Source organism: Anopheles gambiae, chromosome 2, assembly GCF_943734735.2.
Source record: "Anopheles gambiae chromosome 2, idAnoGambNW_F1_1, whole genome shotgun sequence".
NCBI lineage: Eukaryota > Metazoa > Arthropoda > Insecta > Diptera > Culicidae > Anopheles > Anopheles gambiae.
In genome coordinates this window covers 2,892,098-2,907,082 of record NC_064601.1, presented here as the reverse complement: position 1 = coordinate 2,907,082, position 14,985 = coordinate 2,892,098, and the positions used below count along the sequence as shown (strand labels likewise).

Here is a 14,985-nt window from a genome sequence, read left to right as displayed (position 1 = left end):
GGAATTGCTGCAGAGTGAGGTAACAGACATACTCATTCCATCACAATGGTCACCGTTTCTTGCTTTCTTTTTTTTGCCTGCAATTGAAAAGGAAAACTAATTTTCCACAGTTGACCCACGTGGCAGCAAATTTACGGGGCTCGCTGCTCAGGTGGTTTGTGACTTGTGACCAGTTCAGTTGTGATTTTGCAACCGTAAAATAGTGCACCGAGCGTGTTTTTGTGACCTGTGAAAATGATCGACAACCTTTCTGGGAGGGAGCGAGTGTTTCTGTTTGTGTGTGTGTGCGTGTTCGTTCGGGTGTGGTCTAGGTGTACACTTTCGCCCTAGCACTCCATCTCCATAGAAAGTGGTAATGTTTCTGCGATGTCTTTTGCCTATCGCATTTGGTGCCCGCGCGAAACACAAGTGTCGGGAGGTCGGGAAATTGATTACCTTTTTGTTGCCGATTGTTTATTCCCTTTTTTCCCGCTGGCAGTGGAAAGTGAAAGCACGACGAACCGGGGCGATGTGGCGGGCCTCTAGTGCCAGAGCACGCTTGTTCTGAGTGCAGATAGTAAATTGCGCACAAAACGGAGTGCGCAAATCGGAAATGGAAAATCGGGAACGAGAATCAAGCTCAAGCGCTCGTTTTAATTTGCCGTTTGGGTGTGTACAAAGTAACCGCAATGGATATGGGGAAGACCATTTTGGTGTTTGCTGAAGCACCCAAACCTGAAACTAGAGCAAATCGAAACGAATTGTGCTTCGCCTATTCCAATTTTCTGCCAAATTTGGTGGAGAGGTGCCTCGCCAGGTGGTTTGGCTTAAGAATATTAAACGGAAGCCGCACGATTCAATTATGAAGTCGTGTGCTAGATATCGATACCGTTTAGCATTACGTACGTCAGAGACGCATTGCGGTATGGGAGATGCGTAAAGCAGTGAAACATTCAGGCAAAACATCTTGAACGAAAAAAGAAACATGTTTAAACCATTCTGGAACGGTCCGTTTTTAAACGGTACCCTGCGGACGATACCATCATGTTCAATGGTTGTTTGGGAAGGGTTTCCGTTACAGATGCTATGGACAGCACTTTTTTGTGGATATCAGTTTGAGTCGAGGTTGGTTACTTTTTTGCACAAATTTTCCCATTCGGAAGTGCGAAGACTCGTAGATTCTCATGCGGGGTTTTTCTCCTCCCTGCCAAATGATTGGACAATTACATTTTCCTGTCGTTGATACATCATTGATCTGCTTTCTTAATGATTTTGATTGAGCCACTCTCACTCTCCGAGATGATGAGATTTCGATCTGTGTGTTTGTTGTGTGTGTTTGTAATCACGGTTTGCCAATCGATTGATCGCCCCGAACAGATTGACCATCGTCCCGTGCAGCACCACCACCGTTCGATTGATCGGTCAACGCTCCCGCGGAGATGAAGATCGATATGGTTTTTGACGTCAAGCGCAATGGTTTGGAAGTTGTGAAATCATGTGGTGCCACGTGCTGCCCCCCTGTCGAAATTTGCTTTGTGCTCTCGTTTGTCAAAGGTAAACAGGAAAGCTGAAATTGCCTAAAACGGGTACGCACACGGTAAGCTTTATGTTCACATACATGTTTCTGGCATTGCGGTCACCTTCTGTTCGTTCGTTGCAAATAACGGAGACTGTGGTAATGATGTGACCCCTGATATAGTGCACTTAATCTGGAGTAACATGTGTAGACGATGAGCTTCGAAGTGTTCAACAACTCTAAGTTGGTACATTGATACGAACGGTTTATCCATATTGTGACATCTTGAGTGGTATCGCTTCCGTGCAACGATATCTCGCTTCTCAATTTGCCTCTCTCCAGCATCGAGCCGACGATGATATGCTGGAGAAAAAAGAAATTCCATAATGAATAAAAAATTAAAATGCTGCGATACATGCTGCTGGTATTTTTCTTCTCGCACCTGTTTGTTCACTCAACGTCGATGGATGGCATTGGAAAAGAAAGTGAAAATTCAATTGATACTAAAGTCAGAAAAACAACATCGTTAAATGTGCCGGGAAAAGTAGAGCATAGAGAGAAGGAGAAGCAAACCACGCAGACAACACCATCTCGGTTGTTAAATTATGACTTGAAACCGAAACCCTGGCACCTATATGGTTAACAAGCCACCAGAGCAAACCTTTTTGGGGTGTATTCGGGTGGTGTGTGTGCCTTTTTTCGGTGTTTTGTTCCACGCTTCCACCGTGGTGCATCTGACACCGGCTAGGGTCGCGTTATTGTCTGGGTCTTGGGGATACGGCGGCGGTGTTCATTAGCCATAAATTATATCGGGGTTGTTTGCGTCCTATTTGAGGTTTTGTGAGGCTGGTTGTGCCATGACCACCCAGGAATGGTAGCACGCTACTTGTGTATACGTTGGAGTTGAGATAGACGCTGTCTAAGTCTATGTTGCGTGCGTGCTGTTTTGTGTTGGACCTGTAATTATAACTGTCAAATAAAATTAGGAACGAGTGTTGGACTTTTCTGAAAGGTTATTAGTTGGTTATCTAGTGATTTCAAAACGCGTACTTCTTAGAACTTGTGGTGTAAATACTGTAAAACAATATTACAATAATAGAGTGCTTTTGTTACTGCGTTAAATTGTGCTTCTCCTAATACTTAATTTATTCTCCATCCCGTACGGTGCTACAGAAGAAAATGATCGATAGTTGAAGAAATAACCTAGCACAAAGTTATCCGGAAACTACTGCCTATCTAGCGATGAACCGTAGCCGATAGTTTAATGTCTGTGATAAGAAGAACGTTTGAGATTTCAGCTGTGCAAACAGACGACCCTCCTGTGTGTCTCGTGCTTGTTCTGTGATGGTGCTAGTGTAATATAGAGGTATTCTGGTATAGTGATAGCAGCAGAGAGTATCCGGAACGTCCTGGTTTTGCTGGACGCATGTTTGACGTGAAGTGCCTTTAGTGTGACGTGTTTGGATAGGTAATCGATAAAATAAAATCGACCGTGGTGCCGCCCCCTGGACTGCCAGAGCTATGATATCGGTGAAACGTCCAAGTGTTCCAGGCCACCCTAGTGCTCATCATCACCATCACCATCACCACCACCATCATCATCACCATCAACAACAACCACATCAACACCATAGGCAGCACCATCAGTTGCATAGTCTCCAGAACGGAGCATCCAGTGCCAGCTCGGTCACCTCGGCACCGTTGGTGACAACGACATCAGCGAACAATAATCGTCTGATACGCAGTCGAAATCAATTATCCTCTACCGGGAGCAACGAGCAGCAGCAGCAGCAGCAAGAGAGCAAACATCAGACGCAGAACCATTGGACTAGTGGTGGCGTTGTGTCCAATGGTGGAGCAACGGTAGGCGCATTCGGAGGTGGTGGTGGGCAGGTGAATCGACCCACGGGAGCAGCTTCTTGGACCGGCACGGGAAGTGGATGTTCGATCATAACGAACGGCGGCAGCCTGTACTACAGCAGCAGTAACGGTTACGGTGTAGGCACGGCCAGCGTAAATCCCAAGATACGGGACATCTACGAGTTTGACAGCCTGTTCTTACTACCATCGTGTGCCTTAACGTCCGATAAGGCACTAAATCTTCGCAAGGATCTTGCTGCGTACGACTTTGACATCAAAATTCTGGAGGACAGTCCACGGGGATCTCATAACGTTTGGCAATGTAAGTGTGCGCCTGTCTGGTTGCGGAATACTGATTCTTTCACCACGCTGTCGTGTGGAAAGTGAAAGAGGATGTGCTTTTTACGATCTTACTTTTACTTCTCGAACCTTACGAAACAACATTTTGATTAACCTAAATGTTGTACAGATTGTTTAGACGAGGATTAGAGCGAAGGAAGAAAGAGAGAGTGCGTAACATGACACTGGATCATAAAATGGGTAGTAACAATCATATAAACATTTCCCATCGTTTGATCTCGCATTCGTTCAGAGATTGTTCTTTTGTCTTATAAAGCTCTTAACTGCTCATCTGGTAGCTAGCCTCGGTAAACCAAGATTGATTGCTCGATTGATATCGTTTAGCTTTGCCGGCTGCATGAATGCGTAGTAAAACGAGCTTATGCTAAGCAATTTAAATCATATCAATTGCGGCCATCGATTATGATCGCATCAAGTCACTGTTTTGTCTGGGAGCAGGCTGCAACTCGTCGGCACATTTAAGATTTCATTCAATTTATGAATGCTCATTATCGCATTGTAGAAAAGAAATGTTACTCACCGTGTGCAGCAACGATATCTAAAACATGCGAAGAGAAAAGCAAACAAGTGGTCGCTACATGCTATGGATTTAATAGAAATGGAATGTAAATCAGCTGTTTACTTAGGTTGTTGATTGTGTTGTTCAATTACATTTTTCGCTATCAGTACAGTTTCTCGCTTTAAAGGGAGAAACCTGTGTCTCGCTTTCAGGCGGGCGCGTTGTCTAGTCCAATTTACAGCCTTTATTTTATGGCTCTATTGCTACGCCGCTCGTGTCTGAGTGTGTTTGTTTGCTTTGGCGCAGCGTAGAGGAACGTGCTCTCCATACGGCATCGGGTTCAGGATCGTAAAGGGGGAACTTCTATCAGCTTCCGGATGTTTTCGTTTACCTGTGTGTTGCCGTTTGGCTCACAACGAAAAGGGAAGTGGCACACGATCACAGTGCAGCGAGAAAGCATATGCTGCTCGTCCGTCGACTGCAGGTTGCTCATCACATCTGATCGATTTCAGGATTTTTTGCTGTAAGCAACACTGCTATTGATTTCGCTCTCCGATCGAAATGTGTATCAGAATGAAAAGTAAAACCTTCCCGGGGAATGTGTGTACGTGTTTCTGTTTCTGTAAGGGCGAGGTCTCATTACTGTGCATCATTGGGTGCAAGCGCACACACGCCCTAGTGTCTTCAGATGTGTCTCCGCTTTCGGTTAAACGTTTGTTTCCGGTTACATTGCCCAGGTCTGGTCCCGCGGGCTAAGGGGGACATCTTTGCAGAAAAGGCACTTTCAGGCCGTGTTTATGGAGCGTTCAATTGACTGGTTTGTCGCTGTTGAAACAAGCGTGTGCTCTGTGTCAGTTTTGGACGTGCGCGCTCGAGACGTCTTCTTCGTCTGGACGTCAATTGGCATCACTTTCACGCCTTTCGGGCATGGTTAATGAAGGTGGCTTTCGCTATCTTGCCATTTTTTTACGTGTGCCGTCCAAGAGGCCGGCCAAGAGTAAATTGCACATCTAGATGGGCGAATCGAACGCGTGTGTGTTTGCTTCTGCTCAGAAAACATTAAGAAGGTTTGCCCGACGGAGTTGGCTACAAAATTGGTGTATTTTCAAGAACATTATTTCATCGTCGTTGAGACAAATATCAGTTAATGTTGAGCCATTTGCAAAAGGTAATAATTTTCCGTCTCAAGGGCAATCATTACGAGATATTATGCCAGAAAAGTGGGAAATTGGCACAAATGGTCTATCCGAATTGTACCACTTATGATTTTGCAAGGTTATAAGGTTTAGAAATATGTTATGTGTGTACGGGGTTTGAAGGATTTTTAACATTTCTTTTTCTTCTCTTTCCAGGTAAGTGTTGATGACCAGACCACAAGACGAATATTGAAGGTGGTTGGTAAGACAATTATGAAACAATAGTTTGGTTTGAAGGTTAATGTTGAACTATCACAATCACATTAAACAGGATTATTTCGCTTTGAGGCACATCTTAAGCGCCTCAGGCGAAGAAGCCAAATATAATTTCGGGTGACGTATTTAGTGATAAATTATATCGATCGAATTTTGAGACCCCGTTAGCTTCATTAGATTCGCTCTATGATTGATTGAAAATGCTGCTCCTCCAATGGTGTAACATGAGCATTCCATCATGCTAGAAAACGGGAGTAAGAAATGGCGTTTTTTTGCGCGTGCACTGTTGGTACCTCGTACTCCACCATCTGCTCTGATTTGGCTCATTTTTCATGTTTTTGCCAATAAAAAATAGGCTACACTTCTTGTCGAATACTGCTCGAAGCAAGCGCAAACGATGTTTTAATTATGACAAACGACCCATTTTCGGATGAATCCGTTGGAAAGAATGTTGCTCTAATTTTGAATCCGTTTGGTATGTGTAAGAAATCTTCATGTATCTACCTGGTGGAAATGTTTTTGAACCAAAGGTATTTTTTATAATTCATTTTTTATTAGTGTCACCGTTTTACAACGGGCTTAAATCGAGGAATAACAAAATGACACTATTAACTCACAAAATCGAATGTAAATCACTCGATTGGTGTAATTAACCCATTTTTACTTCAGTTTGATGGTTGAACTTCAAGTCACATTTTATTGTTATATGAGACTGCAACTGCGTTTGCGAGAGAGAAAGAAAAGCATCCAAACAAACAAACAAACTAGTCTGATGATTGTTGATACAATTTGATGAACATGGTCGTTCGATCGTAGAAAAGAGGTTACCGTTTACCGATCGGGTACAGGTTTCCCTAGACGAGGAATGAAAGGGCTAGTAGGGTTGATTGTAAGGTGGTGATGGAAACGATACTTATGTTGCTGAGTTTTTTTTCCGGATTATGTTCAGTATCGTAACTTCCCGCCCGAGCAAGAAGAAAACCTAGTCACATGGAACACAGCATAAGAACAACAATTAACGGTCATTTAAAACATGCGATTGTTACAAAGGGCTGTTACTTTGTTTTACTCGTTTCATCTATGGTTGTTACGCCATGGTGAAGGAGGTTTTATGGTGGGTAAGCTTTCTTTCAACGTGGAGAGGGGTCCAATTTTTATGATTAGATGGACATTATTTGTGTGAAACTGCACCTGTTGTAAGTATACATTTCAGACGATAGCATTACAATAAAATGTAATTCAAACATAAACGAGACATAGTTAGTTGTTCGGAAGTGATTTGAACTCGGGAAATTGAATGCTTCGCTTGTCTTGATCATGTTTTACAAAGCTGTTGCTGCCACACCGAAGCAGAGGCCCCTTTCTTCATCGCCTACATTGGCAGAGGCACCGTGCTTGAGCATCGATGTGATTGTAATCGCATGGGAACATCGAAACAAGCCCACAGCTTGAAATGAGCCCCTCCTGTACTAATGGTGCTAAATGCGAACTAAACGAACGATTTCGCGATCATGTACAAGCAGCAGAGCGCAGGTCTGGGAATTTGCATCCCGCTAGCTCTGTGGAGCAGCATACAAACCACAAAGCACTTAGATTCGCACTCATTCTCGACAGTGGTGTGTATACACATAATGAAGATAAAGCCCCCCTGAATCCCATGGTATTTAATTAAACCGGTCCGCGTGAGCACTACGGGCGGGTTCGTAGATGGATTGTAACTTCTTTTTTTATTTCACTAAAAACTGCTCTTACGCTGTGGGTAGTTTTTTTTTGTTTCGTTTGTTTCTTCTCTTGCACAACGTAATTCGGCGAAGGGATTTGGATCGTTTGCATGGCAAAGAAAAGAAAAAAATAAACTATCCCAATCATGGGAATATCACATGCGCACCATCGTTTCGATTTTGTTACCTTCGAACGAAAGCAAAGATCCATTTGGTGGAAGGTTTTCTGTTCTGTGCGTGCTTTTTTGCTTGAGGCGATTGGGTTTGCATTCGAAATTAAGTTGAAAATTTAACCGTTTGTTAGCTGGTTCAACCCATCGATCCCGGGTGTTCGTGGGGTACCACACATTGTAAGATGCTCATCCTTTCCATTTGTTTTTATTCAGTGTAGTTCTCTAAATGTTTGATGGGTAGTTTGATTGCACAAAACACGAAGTAGTAGTATGCTTAGCGGGAACACGCCAAATGGAAAATCAATTCAACTGTGCCCAAAGTGGGAAGTGGAAACCACGATGATACCCTATTCAACACCTCATTGTTTCTGCCCGTATCTGGCGGTTTTGCCAACCATTTTTTCCCCGATGGGAGCCAAACATTATTGAGGGTTAGTTCCGATTGCGGTGCCTTTTCTTTGCGTGAGCAATCGGTGCGAAGGGGAAAAAACCTTGCCCTCATTTTGTGTGGAGCAGCATAACTGTTGTTCTTTAGAAGGTTGCTGTTGTTTCACCGATGAGAAGCTTAAATGGTTCAATTCCCGAGGTGTTCTACAGGCTTAAAAAGGGTTGGGCAGACATTTGGTAGTTTCCGGTAATGGGTGGGGAGAGTGGTTGGTAAAGATTGGGCAGATTTTTATCAAGAGATATGAACACTTTTTTTTGAGGATGGTGAGAGTTAAGTCTAACCCATTACGCCCAACAAATCGTTGCATAAATGATTTACCAGCCGGTACATCGATATTGATGAAAGCTCTGAACAATATATAGTTCAAAGGTAGAAGAAGTAGTTCAGCTGTCTCTAATTAAGTTCTTACCCCGTTCGTTATACTAGTTGGTTATAGATATGATAGAGGATTTCTATCAAGATCAACTCCAAGAATATTTATAGTTGCCCAGATTGGGCATATTTTTCAAAGAATCCTACTGATCATTATAACGAATATTTGCTCATGATCATCTGGACATAGAGATATCTATCTCATAGTAAGTAGAAGAATGTTCACTGAAATACTTCTTTCATTACTGACTTGAAAAAGCAATACCTCAATGGCCACATGTTAGTTTTGTAGGCCATGCAAGTAAATTGTATGATGTGCTGTTTGTGTGTCATGTTGCTTACAAAAGTGTGATGCCGGAGTCTGTTGATTATTAAAAGATTCTTGCACTGCATACATATTTTCTTAGGTTTCAAGATAGTTCGTGTTAAAAAATGTGAAAAAGATGTCAGTTTTCTCTCCACATGTAACATCCATCCCATTCGTAGGTAATTCTGATGCTAATCCCCTGATGTAAAATTGGCAGACAATAAAGAAAAGGCAGTAAACCACCCTGCGTGACCTAAAAAGGGCATACCATTTTAACGGGAACTGAGCGCACGTGGTTTCGGTGCTGCTACATCCGTAATTTAATATTGAGGAATAGCTCAGCTGGTTTCTATCGTAGGCAGATGCTCATGAAGATGCATTTGAAAACGCTTTTAAAGAAATGAGGTGTGAGTAGTTTCTTCAGGGCTTTTCAGGTGTTGTGTGTTGTTGGTGAGGTGTGCTCAAAAGTGTTCGACAGAAAAACGACACTTGATAAATGCTCCTCCAACCAGATGCAAACAGTCATGCTATATGAAGAATATGCTCAAGTACAACCCACCAGCTATTCAATGGCACTCCTTATTGTTAATGCAGCGTAGTAAAAGTAATGTTCTGCAAAATTCCACACCTGTGTAGAAGCTTTCCTTGGCTTTTTTTGTGTCCAAAAAAGGGGCGCAATCGATAATCAGTCAGTTATGTTTGATTTCGCCTCGAGCGCTACCTAACGAACTATCTTGCTGGGCGAGAAAGAGTCCTACTCTGTATCACGGTGCACGGTGCGTCAAATTTGCGGTTTTTCGTTTCCCCACCTCCGGGTCTTTGTGGTGCCAAACGGAAGATGGAAGATGGAAAAGATAGGATTAGAGAGACCTGGGCTGAACCGCTCGTTGGTCTTAACTGGTGGGCCCGGCCTAGATGGTGGCTGCCGACTGAAGACCGTATCTCCGTCGTAGGAGGAGTCTGAAACCGTACGGCACTCTGTTCTTGTGCGCGTTTGCGTCTGCAAATTACGTCCCGCCCGCCGAAGGGTTAGGGCCCGATGCGTAATTGCGCACAGAGCGAGTGACTTTCCGGGCCAACTAACGGTACAACCGGTGAGGTCAGAATGAAAGTGAAGTTTTTTTTCCTGCACTGTGACGGGAAGTGAAGGTAGAGATAGAGAGTGAGTGGGTAAGAAAGTAGCAGACACGGTACGGGGATTGTCCCACGTGGAAGTTTACAAGATCTGTTTGTGGTTCCGTACGATAAGTACTGCGACTCACCGAAGGGCCTAGCGATGACACGGTATGCGACGTTCAGTGTGAACTGGAGCAGTTCATTTCATTTTTCATTATCCATTTATCCTGCGGCTGTGGCAGAAACGGTGGTGACATAGTTCTCCGTCTAATAAGAAGAAAAAAATAGACTCACTAATCAATCGTGTGCCTCATGACATCATGGGTGAACGTCTAGGAGATGGAAGGAGTTATTGAACCATATCTCATTGGATCTTAGCAGATGCCTCTACTTTGTTCCATTAGAGCTCAGTAGGTGGTTTGTTTTGCTCAGAAAACTAAAGTAAATGTATTGATTCGCTTGCAACGTCCCTTGTATAGTGTCGAAATGGGTGGGTGTCGAAATACTTTGCTTCTTAGATCTCGGGATCATAACATTTGCCTTTATTTGCTCCCTGGGGTACGCAAAACCATGCCAGAAAGATTGTGGTGGAAGCTTGATTCATTTAGTTGGAAGCCCCAGAATGTGATTTTTATGTTTATTGAGATGCAAGTTAAATGAGCTCGTATTACACACGCTGTTTTGCTGGTTCCTTATGGTTGGGGTGGAGCTCAGACGTCGCCGTCTGGGCTGGAAATCGTCGATGGTGGTCTAATGCAAACATGGTAACTGGATGGAGTATTGTTGAGGACGAAGAAAGAGGAAGTCTCCTTTGGCTGAGACGTCGTTGGCTTTCTCATTGTTGTCTGAGCTAAGCTTCTTGGCTTTGGCTTTTGTGAACCATCTTCTTTAGCCGAGTGTAATGGTTGTAACAAGGTTAAATCGATTCTTGGTTATTTGCTTTCTGCAATGTCATATCGAAGACTGGCATCCACAAGAGTGTTTAAACTGTCGTTATCCGTGGAGTATGGAAGATCAATTGAAACGCCACAGACAGAGGTGGAATTTGTCATCACCATACTCCACCGTAATACCCCGCGTGGTGTGACCTTCGAACGTGGGAACGGGTTGAGCAACAAGGCAAACGTGCAAATGTGTGATTAAATGTTGTCTAGTCTCACGCAAAATCAAGCTTTCCCACCGAGTTGCCCAATAGTGGATTCTGTAGGAAATGCCCGGCTCCCATCATGATGACATTTTCGCGTTTCCCAAACCCTGACAACTGTCTGGGTCATGAGCATGTCGCCTACTAAACGGTTGTTTGTCACTTTCTTCCCGGTCGGGTCGCTGTTGTTTGAGTTTCTGATTGATGTTGAGCCATCAGTTGCGGGGCTTGAACGAGCGAGGTACGTACCGTTTGCCACTGCCGAATGTGCCGTCGTGGGAGAAAGTGTGCACGACGGAGAGGGTGAGGATTTACATACGTTGCCCCGGGGGAAGAAGGGAAGGACATGTCAACGGTGATGCATGCCTTGCCCCGATGGTAACTATCATCGTAAGCAATGCATCGTAGTTACTTGTACCAGTGTCCGACGTGCCCCATCCAAGCTAGACAGCCCTCGCATAAATCACACGCAGCAGGAGCCTGGGGAGTTGTGACTACGGCTTAATTAATTACTCTCCCTTTCAAACAACACCTTTAAGATAAACGATGGGTTTGGTGGGTAGGTTTGAAGTCCAGCCCAGGTTCGCCAACCCTATTGACAAATACATCCGGACAAGCATGTTTGTGCATTTCCACTTCCGTGTTGGCCTGTCTGAAGTTTGGACAAAGAAGTTTCTTTTGCAGCCACACACCCAGCAAGAGTGGTGCAACAGCGTGGAGCAAAGGTCTAATAGCAAATATTGTTGTTGGTTATCTCAAAACCACTTTCCATCACTATGACGCATCACTGTCTGTGTGTGTGTGTGTGTGTCTGTTGGCATTTTGGGAGTCTTACGTGCACAGGCAAAACGCAATCACAGGGAGAAAAATGATGCGCGAAAATGAGGCAAATCTTTCGCAAATCTGCTTCCGAAGCGGAGCCATGGAAATCTTCTTCGTCGCTTCATTAAAAGTTCATTTCGATAAATTTGCAACGCTTTTACGTTTTCACTTTCCTGCCCGCCCCGTTTCTCCGTTCATCAGTTGGGCCCTTTCCGCGATGGGGCCTGCATACGACTCGTTGATAGTAAGGAATAAAATAAAAAAAAGCAACAACACAACCGCGCCGCGGACGGTTACATTGGGAGTTTGGGGCCCCGACGATGGATGCGCTGGCTGGCAGCCACGTCCGTTGTTATGCGGGGCGAGTATTAAATAAAAATAAACGGCAAATCGTTGCAAAAGCGTGCAGTAAGTCTCCGTGTGGAATGGTAAGACGATGATTGTGCTCTTCTGACGTACGTCTGGGAGTCATCGCAGCGCTCGCATGCATAACTCATCGCGTGCAGATGTCATCGTGGATGGGTACTACGAGGCTTCGGAAGGTGGGTGTGGCCCCAGCGTGTCCCAGTGCAGTGGAACAGAGCTGCCTTGCGAAAAGGGAGTCATAATTAACCCTTCTCCGCGTGCCGGTGTGAAGCACTTCATATCCTTTTGATAATGTTCTGCCCCAGACGCGGGGTCATATGAGTAGGTGGTCAGTGGTTGCAAATTTTCACCTACACACGCGACGCCGTTTAACGCACAGCGTGCGGAACTAAATGGGTGTGGAAGAGTTTTGTTTTGTATTTTCGAAAACTAGTGCCGGGTCGGAGTGTGTTCCTCTGTGATAGTCGTCGGTGAGCTCTAAAACCCACGCATCGGTATGTTTCGACGCCTCCGCCGCCTCGTACAAGCGACACAAAGGCGAGCGAAAATTGGAAAGATGCTCAATGACGCAAAGCTTTTGCGATGGTGCGCTTATTGTGGTATCGTCTCGATGCTGGAACGATTCGATTTGATCGAAAAACTCATCTTCTACATTTCAAGCTCATCAATGAATCGCGAAGGGAAGGCAATGAATTGATTCGGGCGTATGTATAAGTAGGGTTAGGAAATAAAGAAAAGAAGGCCAACCCGTTCGTGACAGGGCGATTGAATCGTCTTGAAAACCCTTACAGCGACTACCGGTTGACGTATGAAATCGAGCATGGAATTATGAAGCGCTGTATCCTCCATTAGGCGTTGCGTCTAAATGGTATTGCTTTTGCTTTTCGGACATCCTCGACACCGCGACCTCTGGCCACTCACCCACCGCCCTGTGTGTTCCGTTTCGACGGAAAAAGATTCGTAGCGCTTTCCATTTCGAATGACGCGATCCGCAGCGGAAGGTTTATCTAAATACCATCGCCAACGTCCGGCGGTGTGGCTGTGCCCCGAAGGTGTCTGCAATCGATGTAACTCTCTATCATTTGCATCGGGCACGTCGGCGTGTTCTGGTGCACCGGCCTAGGCGGGCAGTACGGTTTGCTTGAGGGTGAGCAAGTTTCGTTGCTCGTGCTGGCGCACGTCGGAACAAGTGTTGAAATTACAGGGATTTCAACGCCATCTCGTTCAGATTTTTTGCTGCTCCATCCGTAGCTTATAGTCTAATGAGTAGCGGGGGTAAGTATCGGTAGCGCCGATGTTTAATAACACGGTGCGAACGACTACTTCATATGCTCTTCCCAGGTATGCTACCGAACGGCTTACAGTAGTCACAGATGTAGTGCATGAACTTGATCTTTCGTGATTCGATGGTGGATTAATGTGTGCTTTATTCATTCGTTTGGTAAGATTGGATAGATTAATGAGAAATTGATATTCTTTACCAAGGGACTAGGAGAGTCGCCTTTGATGCAGTGAGTAGATAGAGTGTTGTCAATGTCAGTGGAGATGTATCAATGGAAACTACGATAGGTAAATCTGGCTCAGCTACAATGAGACCTGTAATTATGCAAGTAAACTTTCTAATCCAGCGGCACAGAGTTTTGTAATCTCCAATAAATATGGATTGCATTAGAAACATTCAGTATATTCACTCAGTTCTTCGTTCCCGCTGATTTTATGGACGACTTCCATTACCATTACCAGAGCAAGGGTTCATTTATGCAACCACCTAAGCACCATCAACAACGCTCAAGTCAACAAGGCACTCGTAGTTTGGAGTGAAAATTAAAAACTTATCTCAAACTCACCGCCCGCAGATGTTCGAATGTTCCGCCTCCATTCCAGCCCGGCCGGCCAGACTATAGTGACAAGAAGCGTTAAAACCACTGCTCAAAATAACACCACCACTTTGCTTACAGTCAACGTGTGGCAGTTAAAATGCATCGGTCGGTATTATCTCGCTGGCCTTATTCAGGTTTGGTAAGCCAGCCAATAGTCCGTGGAGCGGGAAATGGTGAGAGAATTTTAAATGGTTTTAGTACATCCCGGCGGACTGCAATTTTCCAATCACACACGATTGATCTCGAAAGGGATCATAATTAATTAAGCATCGATTCCTTAATTATTGCCCTCTCACCGGGCGAGTGGCTGAAGGCGTTCGCATACGGTGTTGCCGATGTTGGCGTTCGAATGGCCTGTAGGCACGACAAGAAAAAAGGAACATAACCATGACCCGCCGAGCGGGCGAGTAACAAGGATACGAACATGCTTATTACTGTCGTATCGATTTAGTAAAACGTACTATGATTAAAAAAAGCCCGGCTAGAAAATTGAAACTTTTCACTCGGCGAAGAAAGTAGGCGAGCGACAACACAGCGCCCTAATCACGTACAGCGACACATGCACAGGTGTCGACAGCCAGAGGCAACCTTTTGGAGAGATAGCGTATTTGTGCATAACGCTCGTTATGAAACGTGTGTTTTGTACGAATGGTACGGCAGGTTGAAAGGAGGTTAGCCGTTGTAAAGCCTTCGTCTAATGAAATGGCAACCGATCTCATCATCGTCATCATCACCTTCCCGGTTAAGGGTAATGGAAAGCTGTGGTTACGACTCGACCGAGGGCAGATCCTGTGTTATGATGTATTGTCCGTCCTGTTTTTCAGCAGAGGATATAGTACGGCAAACACACACAAAAAAAACGACAAACCTTAAACCCGAAAGGTAAACTACCAGTGACGGTTGTACGAAGTTTGAACTGATTGTTGGTCAGAGTCGAATTGCTTTGGGTCAGTTTGTCTCTGTGTGGTACACACCGTGCTTTAATGGAACGGCTTCTCCCATTGAGTCGG

The 14,985-nt window shown here is 44.7% G+C and overlaps 1 protein-coding gene across 42 annotated transcripts in view; it reads left to right on the top strand.

Annotated features, from left to right (window-relative positions):
• LOC1281862 (protein split ends) overlaps positions 1–14,985 on the top strand; it is a 98,026-nt gene that overhangs the window by 55,283 nt on the left and 27,758 nt on the right. For 31 of the 42 annotated variants that reach the window (XM_061649218.1, XM_061649208.1, XM_061649219.1 and 28 more), the window contains one exon: positions 2,669–3,677. The exons of the other annotated variants lie outside the window; for them this stretch is intronic. In XM_061649218.1, coding sequence (XP_061505202.1) covers positions 3,017–3,677 — 661 coding nt within the window. In that variant the 5' untranslated portion in view covers positions 2,669–3,016. Of the gene's footprint in view, positions 1–2,668; positions 3,678–14,985 lie in introns of those variants that run through there. 42 annotated transcript variants of the gene reach the window in all.